The sequence below is a fragment of the Psittacula echo genome (assembly GCF_963264785.1).
Source record: "Psittacula echo genome assembly, chromosome: 6".
In the NCBI taxonomy this organism is placed as follows: domain Eukaryota; kingdom Metazoa; phylum Chordata; class Aves; order Psittaciformes; family Psittacidae; genus Psittacula; species Psittacula echo.
In genome coordinates, this window is record NC_137743.1 from 25,450,855 (window position 1) to 25,464,725 (window position 13,871).

The 13,871-nt window shown below is 34.7% G+C and overlaps 1 protein-coding gene across 5 annotated transcripts in view; it reads left to right on the top strand.

Moving 5' to 3' along the window:
• The window catches only part of MAP3K2 (mitogen-activated protein kinase kinase kinase 2), a 56,787-nt gene that overhangs the window by 17,724 nt on the left and 25,192 nt on the right, over positions 1–13,871 (top strand). For 4 of the 5 annotated variants that reach the window (XM_080621905.1, XM_080621908.1, XM_080621907.1 and 1 more), the window contains exons 2-7: positions 2,847–2,916; positions 5,836–5,954; positions 7,687–7,727; positions 10,332–10,431; positions 12,275–12,388; positions 13,028–13,124. In XM_080621905.1, the coding sequence (XP_080478031.1) occupies positions 2,913–2,916; positions 5,836–5,954; positions 7,687–7,727; positions 10,332–10,431; positions 12,275–12,388; positions 13,028–13,124 (475 nt within the window). In that variant the 5' untranslated portion in view covers positions 2,847–2,912. Of the gene's footprint in view, positions 1–2,846; positions 2,917–5,835; positions 5,955–7,686; positions 7,728–10,331; positions 10,432–11,855; positions 12,389–13,027; positions 13,125–13,871 lie in introns of those variants that run through there. The other variant, XM_080621909.1, reaches the window with a different exon arrangement.

Consider the following 13,871-nt stretch of genomic DNA (forward strand, 5'->3'; position numbering starts at 1 on the left):
TGCTCTCATTTTTTCTTTTTTCTTTTTTCTTTTTTTTTTTTTTTTAATATTGTAAGAAGGAAGTGGAAGCAATAAGAAATAGATGCTCACTCATTAGTTTATGTTCTTCGAATGAGAGATGCCAAAGATTAATAATGAGGAATGAATTCTTTTAGCTGGAGGAACTTGGAGAAGATGTTTCCTAAGATGTTTGGGTGACATGGTTTAGTGTAAGGTGTCCCTGTCCATGGCAGAGTGGTTGGAACTAGATGAGCTTAAGGTTCTTTCCAACCTTAACTATTCTATGATTCTATGTTTCTTCTTCAGCTTGCCTGCCGTTTATGACCTTTGTAGCTCAAATATCTTGAGCTTCGCGTATGGTTATTTCAGCTAGGTTAAGGAAGAACATCTAGGGTATTTTTGTTTGGAGATACAACTTTTTTTTAACTTTCTTAAAGTGTGGCGGAAGTTTTAAAATGTCTTACAGAACTTACGTATTTCTCTGAAATGCTTACAAGGAAGTGTTACAGAGTAATTAATCCAAAGTCATGCAACACATTTTTATGTTTAATGTATTAAGACAGCTCATTAAATAGTGCATTTTATAAAATTGCACTATCTCACATTTTAAGACAGTTGGATCAAATACAGAATTAAATACATGTTCTATAGGGACTTTAGTGAATAATTCTTTGGAAGGTCCTCCAAGAGTACTGCTGATACAAAAAACATGGCATAGGAAATAACTGAGTATGTGTTCTGTTTTACCTTTTTGACTCTTGGGGATGCAGAACACGCAAAGAATTAGATGTGGGGAAAAACATTAGTGGTATTTAAGACTTTAAAGGTAACCCCAGTTTGCAGAGTAAGTCAGATTTCCTGGAATCTTGTGTACCACAGCAGCTTGCTTTTTGTTGGTCTTTTTTTTTTAATTGACATATCTGTCTCCTGCTGTGGTGGCACCAAGAAGCTAGAGACCATGTTAGCAGCAAAAGTTGGGGTTGTGTCTTGAGACTGTGGGCAGCTAAGGCCAGATGTACTAAACTCACTCTTGCAGGTTTTAATACTTTACAAAGCATTAGAGGGGAGTTTCCCACAACACTTGGAAGCTATTTCAGGTACTGTTTTGAGGCGCTTGATGTACTTCGGAGTATGTAACTTGGAATACGCTTGAATCATATTTTCAGCTTTTAGTTCTAATGTGCTCTTTTGCATGTGCTCTCTACTGAACTGATTTCTGATTGCGGAGTGGGACCTCTGAATCTTCTTTGAAAGCCTGATCTCGGTTATTATGGAGCTTGAAATACTCAATAGTACATGAGTCCTCTGATATGTAGCTAAAAAGGAGTATATAGGAAAGACTTTCTTTATGCCTCTGAAGTCCAAATTTCTTTCTGAAAAATATGCCAGAAGTACTTGAAGCTTTCTAGTTCCACGGATGAAATGAATATTGCTTGAAAAGGCTGTTTTCATGAAATCACTATGTAAGAGAGGTGGTGCCAGAAACTCTTAGATGCCTAAATGAAGATCTTCAGAAATCCTTTGGAAAATTGTAATTAATTTGTTGTTAGCTAGAAAATTAGCAGAATATTAAAGCAAGTAAGCCTGACTGACTGGTGCTGAAAAAGCTGCCTGCCTCCCCTCTGTTCTCTCAGCATGTGCTCCCAAAGGCAGTCCTGTGCTGGCATCATGGGTCATTTGGCACTGGCAAGGAACTAAACCATGAAGGAAACACAAAAAAAGGGTCGGGTCATTCTGTTGGTTTAGCTTCTTGAATGAACTTGCAGGGAAGTCATCTGTGTTATCAGAGCAGGGTAGATTTTTCAGCTCTGAGGCAGGAGGATGAATGGTCCACGGCAGCAGATAAAAGGAAGAGGGGAATAGACTGCCTCTACTTGGTTACAGTGACTGCTTAAGAAATTGGAGAGTTACCTTCTATGATCTTGCATTAAAAATTCTGGATTCTTCCTATGGTAGCCAGTATTACAACAAACCTCATTGTCTATTTAGGGATATGTCTTTAGTTTTTTGCTCTTAAGCGCTGTAATAGCATCTCATTGAAAGATTATTTTAATTGGTCCTTAATTATCAGGGATTTTTTTAATTGGCTGGTGTTCAAGATATTGTGATAAACAGGGTTTGTTCATAAATATGTTCCCTGTGTTTCTGATTTTCTGGATAACTTCCATATTGTATGTAAAAAGTTAATACCTGCTGTCTTCCAGAGGTATTTGCCTTCAGGAGCGTTGGAATATCTGTGTAATGCTCTTGAATTATCATTAAAAAACCTTACCAATTGAAGTTTTCTAGTTTATATAATCAGTAGGTATTGATGAGTCTTGATTTGTGCTGTGAGTTTCATATATATAAATAAATATATATGAAATATATGTAGTTCTAAACACAGAACTTTGTACACCAAATACAGGAACCTGTAGAAAAAGAATTGGTTCTTAATAATCTGCACTAGCGAGTAACCCATGTACAGTGTTATGGCTAATTAAGCTATTAATCATCATTTTCTTCATCATCCATTATATTTCATAATTCATCATTTTTCATCATTCAGCTTAAGTCTAGAAGAATGTTTAGTTTGGGCTTTGTGTCTTCTGAAAGCCTGTCTGTGTTGCTGATAGCCCAGTGAGGCTTTGAGGACAATATCTGTTTTCTCTGTATGTTACCTACGTATGCAATCTTACTTGTACTTTATGTGTGTTAAACAAATTCAGCTAGCAAAACTTAATTCACAACAGTATGCATATTTGATATCTGGGATATTTGAAAACCTGACTGTAAGCAGTGAAGAGTTGACTGTTTTACATGGCTTTGACAACTTCGGTAACTGTGGTTTTGGTTTTGCATTTTAGGAAATAGAATAATGCTAATGAAGCAACAGCTTTCCTGAAGTTCAAGTTTTCAGACTCACTGCCATTATGGGTATGTCTTGTGTGTAACATGTAGGAAAAATTTAATTTGGACACTTTTAATTTATGTTGAAGACCAGAACCATTAATACCATTCCTAGGAAACACGTGCTTTTCCTGTATAACCCAATGCAATGTGTATGGGCAACGCAGTGTTCAACCTTTCATGATACTTCTGTGGTTTTTCTATTGGAATATAGCACTTTTCCCTCACTATGTGGGAACTTAAAAATTCAAGTAAAAGAAATTAAGATTCATGGTATTAGGATACTGGGCAATATCTACCGTGCTCTTAAAAGGTAATGGTTATTTGGAACAAAACCCCCACAAATTCTATAGTAAGAATTTTACTGTGTTGCCTTGTGTCATTGCAGTGTAAAGGCAGGACTGTGTAGATGGTCTGTGCTTTTCTGAATATGTAGCATATTCATATGTACATGCTTTCTAATGAGTTGACTGTGTTGTTATTGTAATCTAACAAACCAACCAACCAAAATATGGTTACTGGTATTGCTTTTGTTTAGCTGTTATTGTTATGCTAATTTGTCTTAACCTCATGCTTAAAAATCAAGTAGCTGAATCTAGGAATACATCACTCTTTAGATTTCTGATATTCTCCAGCATTTTGTATGAGACAAATGACTACTGAGTCACACTGGGTATCCAGCAAACTTCAGATACTTTGCCACAGTGCTTTGATTTTCTTTGTATGAAATATGCTACCGAGCGACCACTGGAAATTCAATATCCTCCAGCCAACTGCTGGAATAACAGCACTAGAATAGGCTATAACACCATGAAATAGTTTAACTTTTAATTGTGGCAAGATGTGAAGTATGTTTCAGTGTAAAAAAGGAATAACTAAGTTGCAAGAATGCTTTCAGTTCTGCTATTAAATATTGCTAATTAGACTTGCTTTAATAGATTTGCATATCTTAGTAGTTACGAATAATGACAGCATGAGTGATGATTGAAGTTAATAATTTTCAGACCAGCTTTCTGATCTGTTAGGAATTTATTGAACTAGGTGCTGAAACTGCAGAATTTCCTGATACGACAAAAATATTTAGTTATATTTGAATAGTGTGTGAAGGAATTCTCATCACTGGTGAATACCTGGGATACTTGCTTGCTGAGTTTTATTCAAGACCATATTTGAGAAATACTGGTTTTTGTAAATCACAGTGCTTAGGAATTCTTCAACAAACACATCCTTTGGGAAGTAGTGTGAAGGCATACAATCAACACCTTTGTAGATAAATTTTGTTATCCAGAGTTCTAGATGTATATTGAGTATAGTAGCTTTGCTGTGGCAAGGAATTAATATAAAATATTAGTGACAGATTTCTCTCAATGATGAATGTACAGGATTTTGAACTTCTAAGTGCTTTCCTAAAGGAGCATCCCAGATCCAGGGCAAACCATGTCTAGCATGGCCTCAGTCCATCGCAGCTGCAGCAGATCTTAATGGTGGGCAGATGGATGAACAGAGGCATTCCTGTGTGTCTTTGCTTTACTGTAGTTTTAATTGCTTTTCAAAAGTTGAGGGCATTTTTTGTTAGAATTTTATAGTAAATCAGGTCTTCTGTAGATCAGTTCAGCATGCTTTTCAAACACCATCTTCATGATACCTGTGTGACCAAGCACACTGTGGAGATGTAGTCCTAGGAAGCTGTGAAGGACATATAACTGCAACCCTGCTAAAAGCAAGCTTACATGATAGAGGGTTGAAACTTTCTGGGGTTGTTGTATGGCAGTATTTGTAGTAGTAACTTTTGCAAAGTCTGGGAAAGTTATTGACTGGATTCTTGCACATTTGGTTGCATTTTGGTTTTTTTCCCAGATGTTCCGAGTATAATGCTGCTGAGGGTCTCTAGAAATTTATGCATTATATATTGAATAAAGGTGATGTTTGGACACAGCTACTCCACAGGTTGGAATGGTGTCTCTGTATTGTTTAGGAAGTACTTCGTGCTCGGTATGGCCCCTAAGTATGAGAGCAGCACTGAGTAAAACAGGTTTTTCTCTCTTAGAGACTAGCTGTTCCTGCAAGGAGCAGGGAGTTAAACTCTGATCCTTATGGGTCCCTTCCAACTTGAGATATTCTATGATTATATGCTTTATGATTTTGTGTGAACTTGATATCTAAACTGTATAGCACTGGGTTCAGTGCTCTTGGTTTTCCTAGTGAATTACTCCTGTAAGCCCACCAAAAAAGGCCTACATTTGCAGTCTTAGAGAAGTTTTGGGGTTTTGTTCCATTTGATCGGTTTTGTTTTTTTTTCTGGGGTTGAGGGTTTTTTCCCCCTTTTTTCCTTGTTGGTTTTTTTGGTTTTTGGGGGGGTGTATGTAGTTTTGGTTTTGCCTTTTTGTTTGGTTTTTTTTTTTTTTTTAATTACTTCGTGGACCATCAGCACATGCATGGAGGAGGAGCTTTTCTGGGAGTTTGTATATGCTTCCTACATGCGTGACAGTACCAGTTCAGTAAAGAGGAAAATGATTCAAAAGTACTTGCTTTTATTTTATGAATTGGGGATGGCAGGTTATGATTTCTAGTTACATCTGATCCGTGGACATTGAAACAAAGGAGATAAACCTTTTTTTTAATTTATTTCTTTCTTACCTGCCCTTCTCTTATTAATGCTGCCTGAAGTTTTGCAGTTAGCAATCTGTTCTTCAGTTTTTTAAACCTGCCTTGTAAGTCTGTTTGCTAATTGAGCTGTTTATTTCCTTAAGCATTCTTAATGATAAGTAAAATTAAAATGCTTGCAACATGGCAGTATATTTTTTTTAATTTGGCAATTATGTATTGAAGTGGAATAGTCTTCTAGATTTTAGTGTAATGTTTGCCTGTTTGTGAAATGAGACAGTAATGCACTTCAGATTTAACAGTCATTTACACTTCTCTTATCTGGTCTCTTTCTCTGAGCAGATGAGCAGCAAGCTTTGAATTCAATCATGCAGGATTTGGCTGTGCTTCATAAGGCCAGTCGTCCTGTACTGCCCCAGCAAGAAACAGGAAAACCAAAGTCATCTTCACCTAAAAAACAGGTAATCTTCAATACCTTTACTAACCTATTGAACATGGAATGTCCTGCTGTGACTTCTATAATTATTTTTCTTGCCAGACCAGTGAGCATACCAGAATGAGCTATTAGTCTCTCACATGTACTGCCATTTTCTTTGTTCTGGTTTTTAAATTAGCAGTAAAATGAAATGGTGGCATTTCAGACCAGATCATAGTGTTTGCCTAAATTAATCCGATCCTGATAAATTGAAGATTATAGGAGTATTTTGACATTATTGATATTAGATTGCTTATTTGTCATCGTTTTTTTTTTTAGGTATTGGACTATTTAAAATATCAAGATGTTCTAGTATCTCTTATTTGGAATGCTTTGTTACAATGAATTTTATGTGTATATTAGATTGCCCAGTTGTCAGATATATCTTAAAAAAAGAATGTCAGTACAGCAGCAGAAACATGCGTTCATTTGCTGTATCTTTGGCCTTGATTTTTTTTTTTTGTTTTGTTTGCTCATATACTGAAAATGTGAGTTCTTTTCAGCTGTATTTGTTTTTTTGCAGATACTGCACACAGATAGAAAAATGATAAATACTTAGCTGATACGTTTGAACTACTATATAGAGAAATTAGGAGAGGATGTAGATTTTTGAGCCAAATTCTAAAAAACATACAGTTAACTCAATAGGGCTATTTGGTCATTTAATTGACAGGCCAGTATTTCGTGAAACTTCACTTTTTGCAGTCTTGTTTTAACCTGTTGAAGGTCAAAGCATTTGAATATATTTGGCTCTTAAACTGTCAAAAACCAATGGCTAATTTTTTTTCATTCTGTGCTTTAAAAGCTGTAAGAGTTCAGTATATAACACAATGGTGCTTTGCTCATGTCATATAAGTCACTTCCGAGGTATGACTTCAGACAATGTACTGATGTGCATATTGATCCCACGTGATTTGAGCGTAATACATGTTAGAAAGTTAGAAGAAAAACAGTTGATCTGTTTCTGAGTTTAAATGTGTTAGTGGTGAGAGGGAGATACGTGTTTGTCATTTAATTTTTTTAATTCAGGATGTAATCACTTGTGAATTGAGTAATTCTTTTGGAACATGCAACATTGTTATTTGGATATAATCTCTGCGGTTGAATGCTTTTTTGGCTTGGGTTTTTTTTCCTGCAATAGTGAAAAAAATTTGATTCTTAAAATTATGACTTTTTTTAAAACAATTTTATTTCCATGTAACTTCAGATATTTACAGGTATCTTTGTTACTGGGAGATTGATTGCACGAATGCTGGCTTAATTACATGTGTGGGTTTCTATGGTAATGCTTATGAAACAAGATATGTTTCTTAAGCCTGGAAGGCTTGGCTCAGAAGCGTACATAAAAACCTGTTATGGTAGAACTTACCTGCCTGTTCATAATAAATTACTCTTTGATAATCAGTTCCATGCTGAATCTGAAATAATGAATCTGTTATATTACTAAAATATATTGATAGAAAATAGCGGTTTTACTTTCAGAAGAATTTGTTGTACTTCAGAATATTTATTTTTTTTCTTATGCACTTTAAGCATCTATCAGAAAACGCCAGCAGAAGTAGTGTGTTAAAATGCTTGCTATATTGGAAAGTACAGAAAATTAATATGGACTGCTTAAGGATTTTACTTGTGATGTAGGATTATTGAGTGTGATTTCATGACCTTCACTAAAGAACGTAGTAACTAACTAATAGTGATTTCTTTGCCTCTTCTTACAGAATGATGTCAGAGTCAAATTTGAACATCGAGGTGAAAAAAGGTAAGGTGGTACCATAGGAAACAATCTTGCCTTTTAATTATTTATAGAATTTTATTGGGTTCTTATTATAAAGTTCTAAATAAACTGTGCAAAATGTTTCAGATATCTAAGTGTATTTGATTTGAGCTTAAGTCTAATTTGGATATGAACACAATTTAAGGAGAATTAATCTGTTTAAAATATGGGCTCTAAGTATACATAAATGCAGAAATATCTTACTGTAGCTGTTGCATGTAATATCCTTCATTTGTTTAGCCTTCAGATTGATGTTTGTAGCCTAGAACAATCACTTAGATCATTAGCATAGATTTCAAATAAGACTAGTCCAGCAAATAAATATTTTTGCTGCATCATGTGCATAATAAATGTACAATAATACATTGTTACTGTAGCACCCAGAGTAAGAAGCCTATATCTTAAAGCCCAGTATTGCATTGTACTTTGGAAAAACCAGTCTGAGAACTGTAATAGAAAAATTTATAGACTTTAGATTGTTTTCATTGATAATTTTGAATAACCAGCTTTTAATTTCATTTTGTGTATGGGAGGTGAATGATGTACATGCTTAAAGTATACAAACATCTCTGTATATCTTTGCTGGCTGCTCAAAAGCTTTTGCAGAAGTTGATCTACAATTCTGTGCAGAGCTTGTTTGTGGACAACTCATTCTGTCTGTGTCTTTCTGAAAGCATAAAATCTTCTACCTACCTACAGAGAAGTGGTTATAGAATATGATCTTTGAAAATATGTACTGAACAGGAAATAATATCCTGGTCATGCTATTTTTCAATGGAAATGGTAAATTCCTTAAGATGACTTCAGAATGCTATGCTACTTCTGAGCAGTCCCTAGTTCAGTGTGTGATAGATCACATGCTGATTATAGTACTTGCCCTGTCTTTACATGGGGTAGTAAAATAGGGTTAAGTTCCCTAGGTATTAGCATTCCTCAGCTTCTTTCTATTGCTTTTGTGAACATAACATGTAACAGTGCATTGGTAATGGTTGAGTGCTATAAGTAATTTGGAGAAAATAAGCCTTTTCAAAAGCTTTGAAAATTGAGGATTCTTATCTAGTAATTCATGTGAAATAAGCGGCAGCATGAGTATAAACCAGAGAAGTGTTACTCATTGCCAGTCTGCACAGACTACATTCTTGCAGTTTGTTAATTCACTTTCACACTAGACTAAATTAATCAATTCAATATGAATGCAAGCATAAAGTAAGTGTGTAGAAAGATACTGTTCCCAAGCTTTTCTCCTGATGGCCTAGCTCGAGTTTGGACTGTCCCAAGTAATTTGAGCCTGATTGTCCAGGGGCTCATTGCTCAGCATGCTTTGTAGTACTCTGTTGCCTGAGCATACAGATCTAAAGATAAAATAATGAAATCATGCAAGAAAAATAAGTTATGCAATGGCTTTCTCACTAGTTTTGAAAAGGGAAATGGAAGACAGAAGTGATTCTAGAATTTATTTCACTAGTGAACATGGCACTCTGTACCAAGGACTGGGAGGTGTGATGGGCAGAGCTCCAGGCATGCTAAATAAATTAACTGCAGTGAAAATTGGTGCTGTTTTGGGGTTTAAGGTTTTTTGAGGGGTTTTAGGTTTTTTGGTTTTAGGTTTGGTTTTGCAGTTTTGGTTTTTGGGGAGGTTTTTGTTTGTTTGTTTTTTCTTGGGTGTTTTTTTTTTTTTTTTGTTTTTTTTTTGGTGTGGGGTTTTGGGGGGGGGTTAGTTTTTTTTCAAAATAAAAATTTTGAAAAAAAAAAAAAAAAATTAATTGCAAGTGGCCTGGCTTCTAGCTTTACTTCGGGGAGAATTACTGTTGCCTAACCAGTGTACTACCTGAAACAGTGATAAAAGCTTTTCTGCTTCACAAAATTTGAGTGCTGTTTTCTTTTTTGAATGTACCTCACTAGGTTAGTCACTTCTAAAAGTGTTTTTTCTTTAATGGTAGTGTGTCTCAAATAATACAATAGTTTTCTATAGTCAAAGGCCAGTTACAGGCATTTTAGGTTATTTATTTTATGAGACATTGAGTTAAAAGAAAATCTGAGTTTTTGACCTACAACTGCCCCATTCGTACAGGAACACACTTGAAGCACAGATGGTGATGGACTCAGCAGTTCAAGCATGTAATTCATTATGGTGAAAATGGTGACATTTAGTTACCTTTCTCACATAAGAAAGTCTTTTGAATTTCTCAAAAATGGGGATTGTAGGAGTAATTATTTTCTGATACTTAGGCTTGCCAGCCTATGGTACTCATTGTCTTAGTTTTCTGAAGTAAAAAGTTTTAGAGGTTTCTAAGAATTTGCCTCTGGAATGGAGTCATGCAAAGCATTAGGTTAAGAAAGAAGCCATTTTCAAGTAAGTAAAATAGTCATAATGAGATCTAATTTTATGTGTGATTATCCCTTATAACTTTCTCACTGCTTTGCTCTCGTGTTTAAAATAACTCAAAACATGGAGGTCAGTGAATAAAGCATAGCCTCTTATGGTCTTCCTAGTAATAAATTCAATTTTGAGATCATTCTTGAGTAATGAGGTGTCAGATTTTCATAAGTAACAGACAAAAATTCTTTACAACTTGAACTGTGTTTCAGGATCCTGCAATTACCACGGCCTGTTAAACTTGAAGATCTTGCAGCTAAAGCTAAAGTTGCTTTTGGACAAACTATGGATTTACATTACAGCAATAATGAGGTAATATTCTGTGTCTTGTAAATTCTCAGTAACTTGTACATTGATTATTTTAAGGCTGAATTTTGCTCTCATAAGCAGTGAGACCCACTCCTATTACAAAACCTCAGATTCCTAATGTGTGTGTTCTCAAATATGTAAGGCTTGTCTAAATTAGGATGAACAGGAGAGGCATGAAATGTTTTATGAGGAGAGTCATATCTTAGTGAATTATGTCTCAGACTTGATTGGGAATGGATAAATTGTCTTCCTGCTGTGCCACAGTCCTGTTTATCGGTTTGGGAAAGTCTTAACTGCTTTGAGCTTTGTCACATTTGTAAATTTGAAATAACATTTATCCTTTCTTGTACAGTTTTTTTTTTTTTTCTTTAAGGTTTAATCTTGTTCAGTAATTGCTAGAATGCCGCGTTTAGTAATGTTTAAATTGGAGAACTAGGCTTAATTGTTGCTCCTCTTAAAGTAGCTGGTTCACAAATATTTCTTGGCAACAGTTCCAGTGCCATCAAGCCACTTACGCCTGATCAGTATTACTTCCAGCTTTCCTTTAGAAGTAGAGATGGAATCAGTAATGGGAAATACATTTGCAGATGCAGGATCCATTCTTAGGAGTTGCTTCTGGTTTTTGAATTGAGCCAGCAAAGTACATGGAGGATTATGTGTGCTTGGTTATGCACAACGTAATTGCTGCATCTAATCTGCATCTTTGCAGAAGAAAATGCCTGTAATTGCTGTTTATTGGTTACTCAGTACCTTACCAGGCACTTTAGTGAAACTGATCCTCAAAATGAAGAATTCCAGCAGAAGGCTTTTGGGGATTAGGGAGGTCAGAAGAAGAGGTGATTCATGATACTTTAGCCTCAGCTCCTTCCTCTGACAGGTTTTGAGGCATTTGAGCAGGTTTTCTGCTTGTCAACTTCTACACTAGTTGGCAAATAATCCTATAACCTTTCAGAAATGTGATGCTAATTACCTGTCATTAGGATTAAAACTGCAACTTGAAATGAAGAGTGTATGCATGTTATGAAGACCATCCCCCGTTCCCATTTCTTTTTTGTGTAAAAATACTGTATTTCAATTGATGTTGTGTTTGAGCAACATTGAGTCTATCACAAGTAGAATACATTTTTTAAAACTACATTGCCGTGTTCCTTTGTTCTAAAAAGCAGAAATTATAACTTACCATCCTGAAACATAAGCTAAATTTTAATTGTTACAGAACTCAAGTGCGCTTTAATAGCATAACATTTTCTGTTCTAAAGATACATGTATGCCAAGTTAATTCTAATTAATTAGATCCAAGTAAGATTCTTGTGAGGACTACAGTTGTTCCATGTGAATCACATCATGCCTGATAGAATTCCTTAAAAACTGTTTTCTCAATGGAGAAATTCTTAGTGATGCAACTTCAAAGCTGTATAGTCGGAATACTGTGAGATACAAAAATATACTTTATGCTCTGCAAAATAGATCTTTATTTTAGACTTGCATTAATTTAGGCAATGGCAAATACATTGACACTGTTGCACATGTTTCTGTGAAAATTGTAGGATATTAAGTTGTGCGTATGTAAAATAGTTGTTCTTTCGTTGTGAATGTTTGTTCCACCATGCTGTACTATTGAAGGCATCAGAAGGAAGAGTTAAGGTTAAACTTCAGATATTTTGGTGCTAACTTGGGGCATCATTTAATACATTTTCTTTTCAAGTTCTTTTGAATTAAAGGAAATATAGCATCAGTTTATTAGTTTCTCTGCACTTGACTTCCTGATTTTTTTTTTTTCTTCTATCCTTGTTTAAGATCGTGTCTTGTTTAATACTTTTTTGGGTTTTTTTCCCCATTTTTGTAGCTTGTAATTCCATTAACCACACAGGATGACCTGGACAAAGCTGTTGAACTGCTTGACCGTAGCATTCACATGAAGAGTCTCAAGATACTGCTTGTAATACATGGAAATACACAGGTATGAGTTGATGTGCTAAATGTCTTTTTCCTCAGTTTTCATATTGAAGTATAATTTGTATTTTTTCTTCAAGATGACATTTTTCTAAATGAAAATATTACTGATTGCTTCTTCAGTGCACTTCAGGTATCTTAGTGTTTTGTATTGACTCGGTTTTAACTTTTTCCTAGACCCTATTCATCTCCCTCTGTTTGCCTTTCCTACATAGTTAGAAAAGTGTTCCTTAATAGGATGATGATGTGATACAAGTTTGAGAAGCACATAGAATTTAAGTAATTGTAGTTATTTGAAACTGTTCCTTAAATCCTATGTTGTTGACACCCCTTTGTGGCAAGTTAAATATTTGTTGTAGCAAACAGTAGTAGTGGACTATGGGCTAAATACTGAGTTATTTTGGTAATATCTAACACATCATGGCCATGATATTGATAGGATTTGTATACTAGTACATCGTGAAAATGATTTTTAAATATTAAGAATGAGCTACTAAGGATTAATTTTTATATAAATTGGCAAGCTGCTTTTTTGACTGTTTGAAAAAACGAATGTGCTGCATGAAGCCTGTAAAGTTGATGAAGTATTTTCATTGCTATGAGTATGAAGTAATAGCCACAGGTTATAATATGTATGTATTTTCAGTCACCCAGTGTAAATAATGTCGAACCCTTGCCCTCACTGGAAGATTTAGACAATACAGTGTTTGTGACAGACAGAAAAAGGCGATTGTCTATAATAGGTAAGCTACGTATTTCAGTATCTTTAATTATAAAACCTTTCCTTTTGTAATAGTCTCTTTATTAAGATCTTGCTATCAACACAAACTATTTGAATTTCTCTTACTCATCAGTGACTCTAATATAGAGTTGTACTTGGGGAGGTGAATTTTGAATTTTTAGTCAAATGTGTTTTAAATATATATATATATTTATCCCAAGGAAATGAATCTATGTAGAATTATTTAAGATAACTGATGGGCATCCTAAAAAGTTGATGTTAGTACTCCCTTTTATGTTCAGGAACAGGAGTGAGTTCCTGAAAAAAAATCTGTTAGTTTATATGGCAATGAATTTCCTTGCTCAGTTTAGGACTTGTATGTTTTTCATCTTAATGTGTAAACATTTTTTAAGATACTTTTGGCATTGATATAACCTTTTGTTTATAATCTGGTGTGATATTAAATTCCAAATTTAATTATAAAACTGGAGAGTTTAATGAATAATTTTCAGACAATTTATTATGCATTTATTATGAATAGAAGTATTCATATTCTTGCAGACCTAATATTCCACAAGAAAAAACTGAAATTCTCAAGAGCTGTAAAGAATGAGTTGACATGAGTGAAAGGGTTTGGATCTTTACTTTGTTTCAAAAGAAGAAATGCACACAGCTAGATGTGGAGGGAAATTATATTTCTGTTCCTATAGAACCAATATTCTTTTTAAAGCCATTGAGGCAACCCTGCTCCATACTTTTCATAATTCCT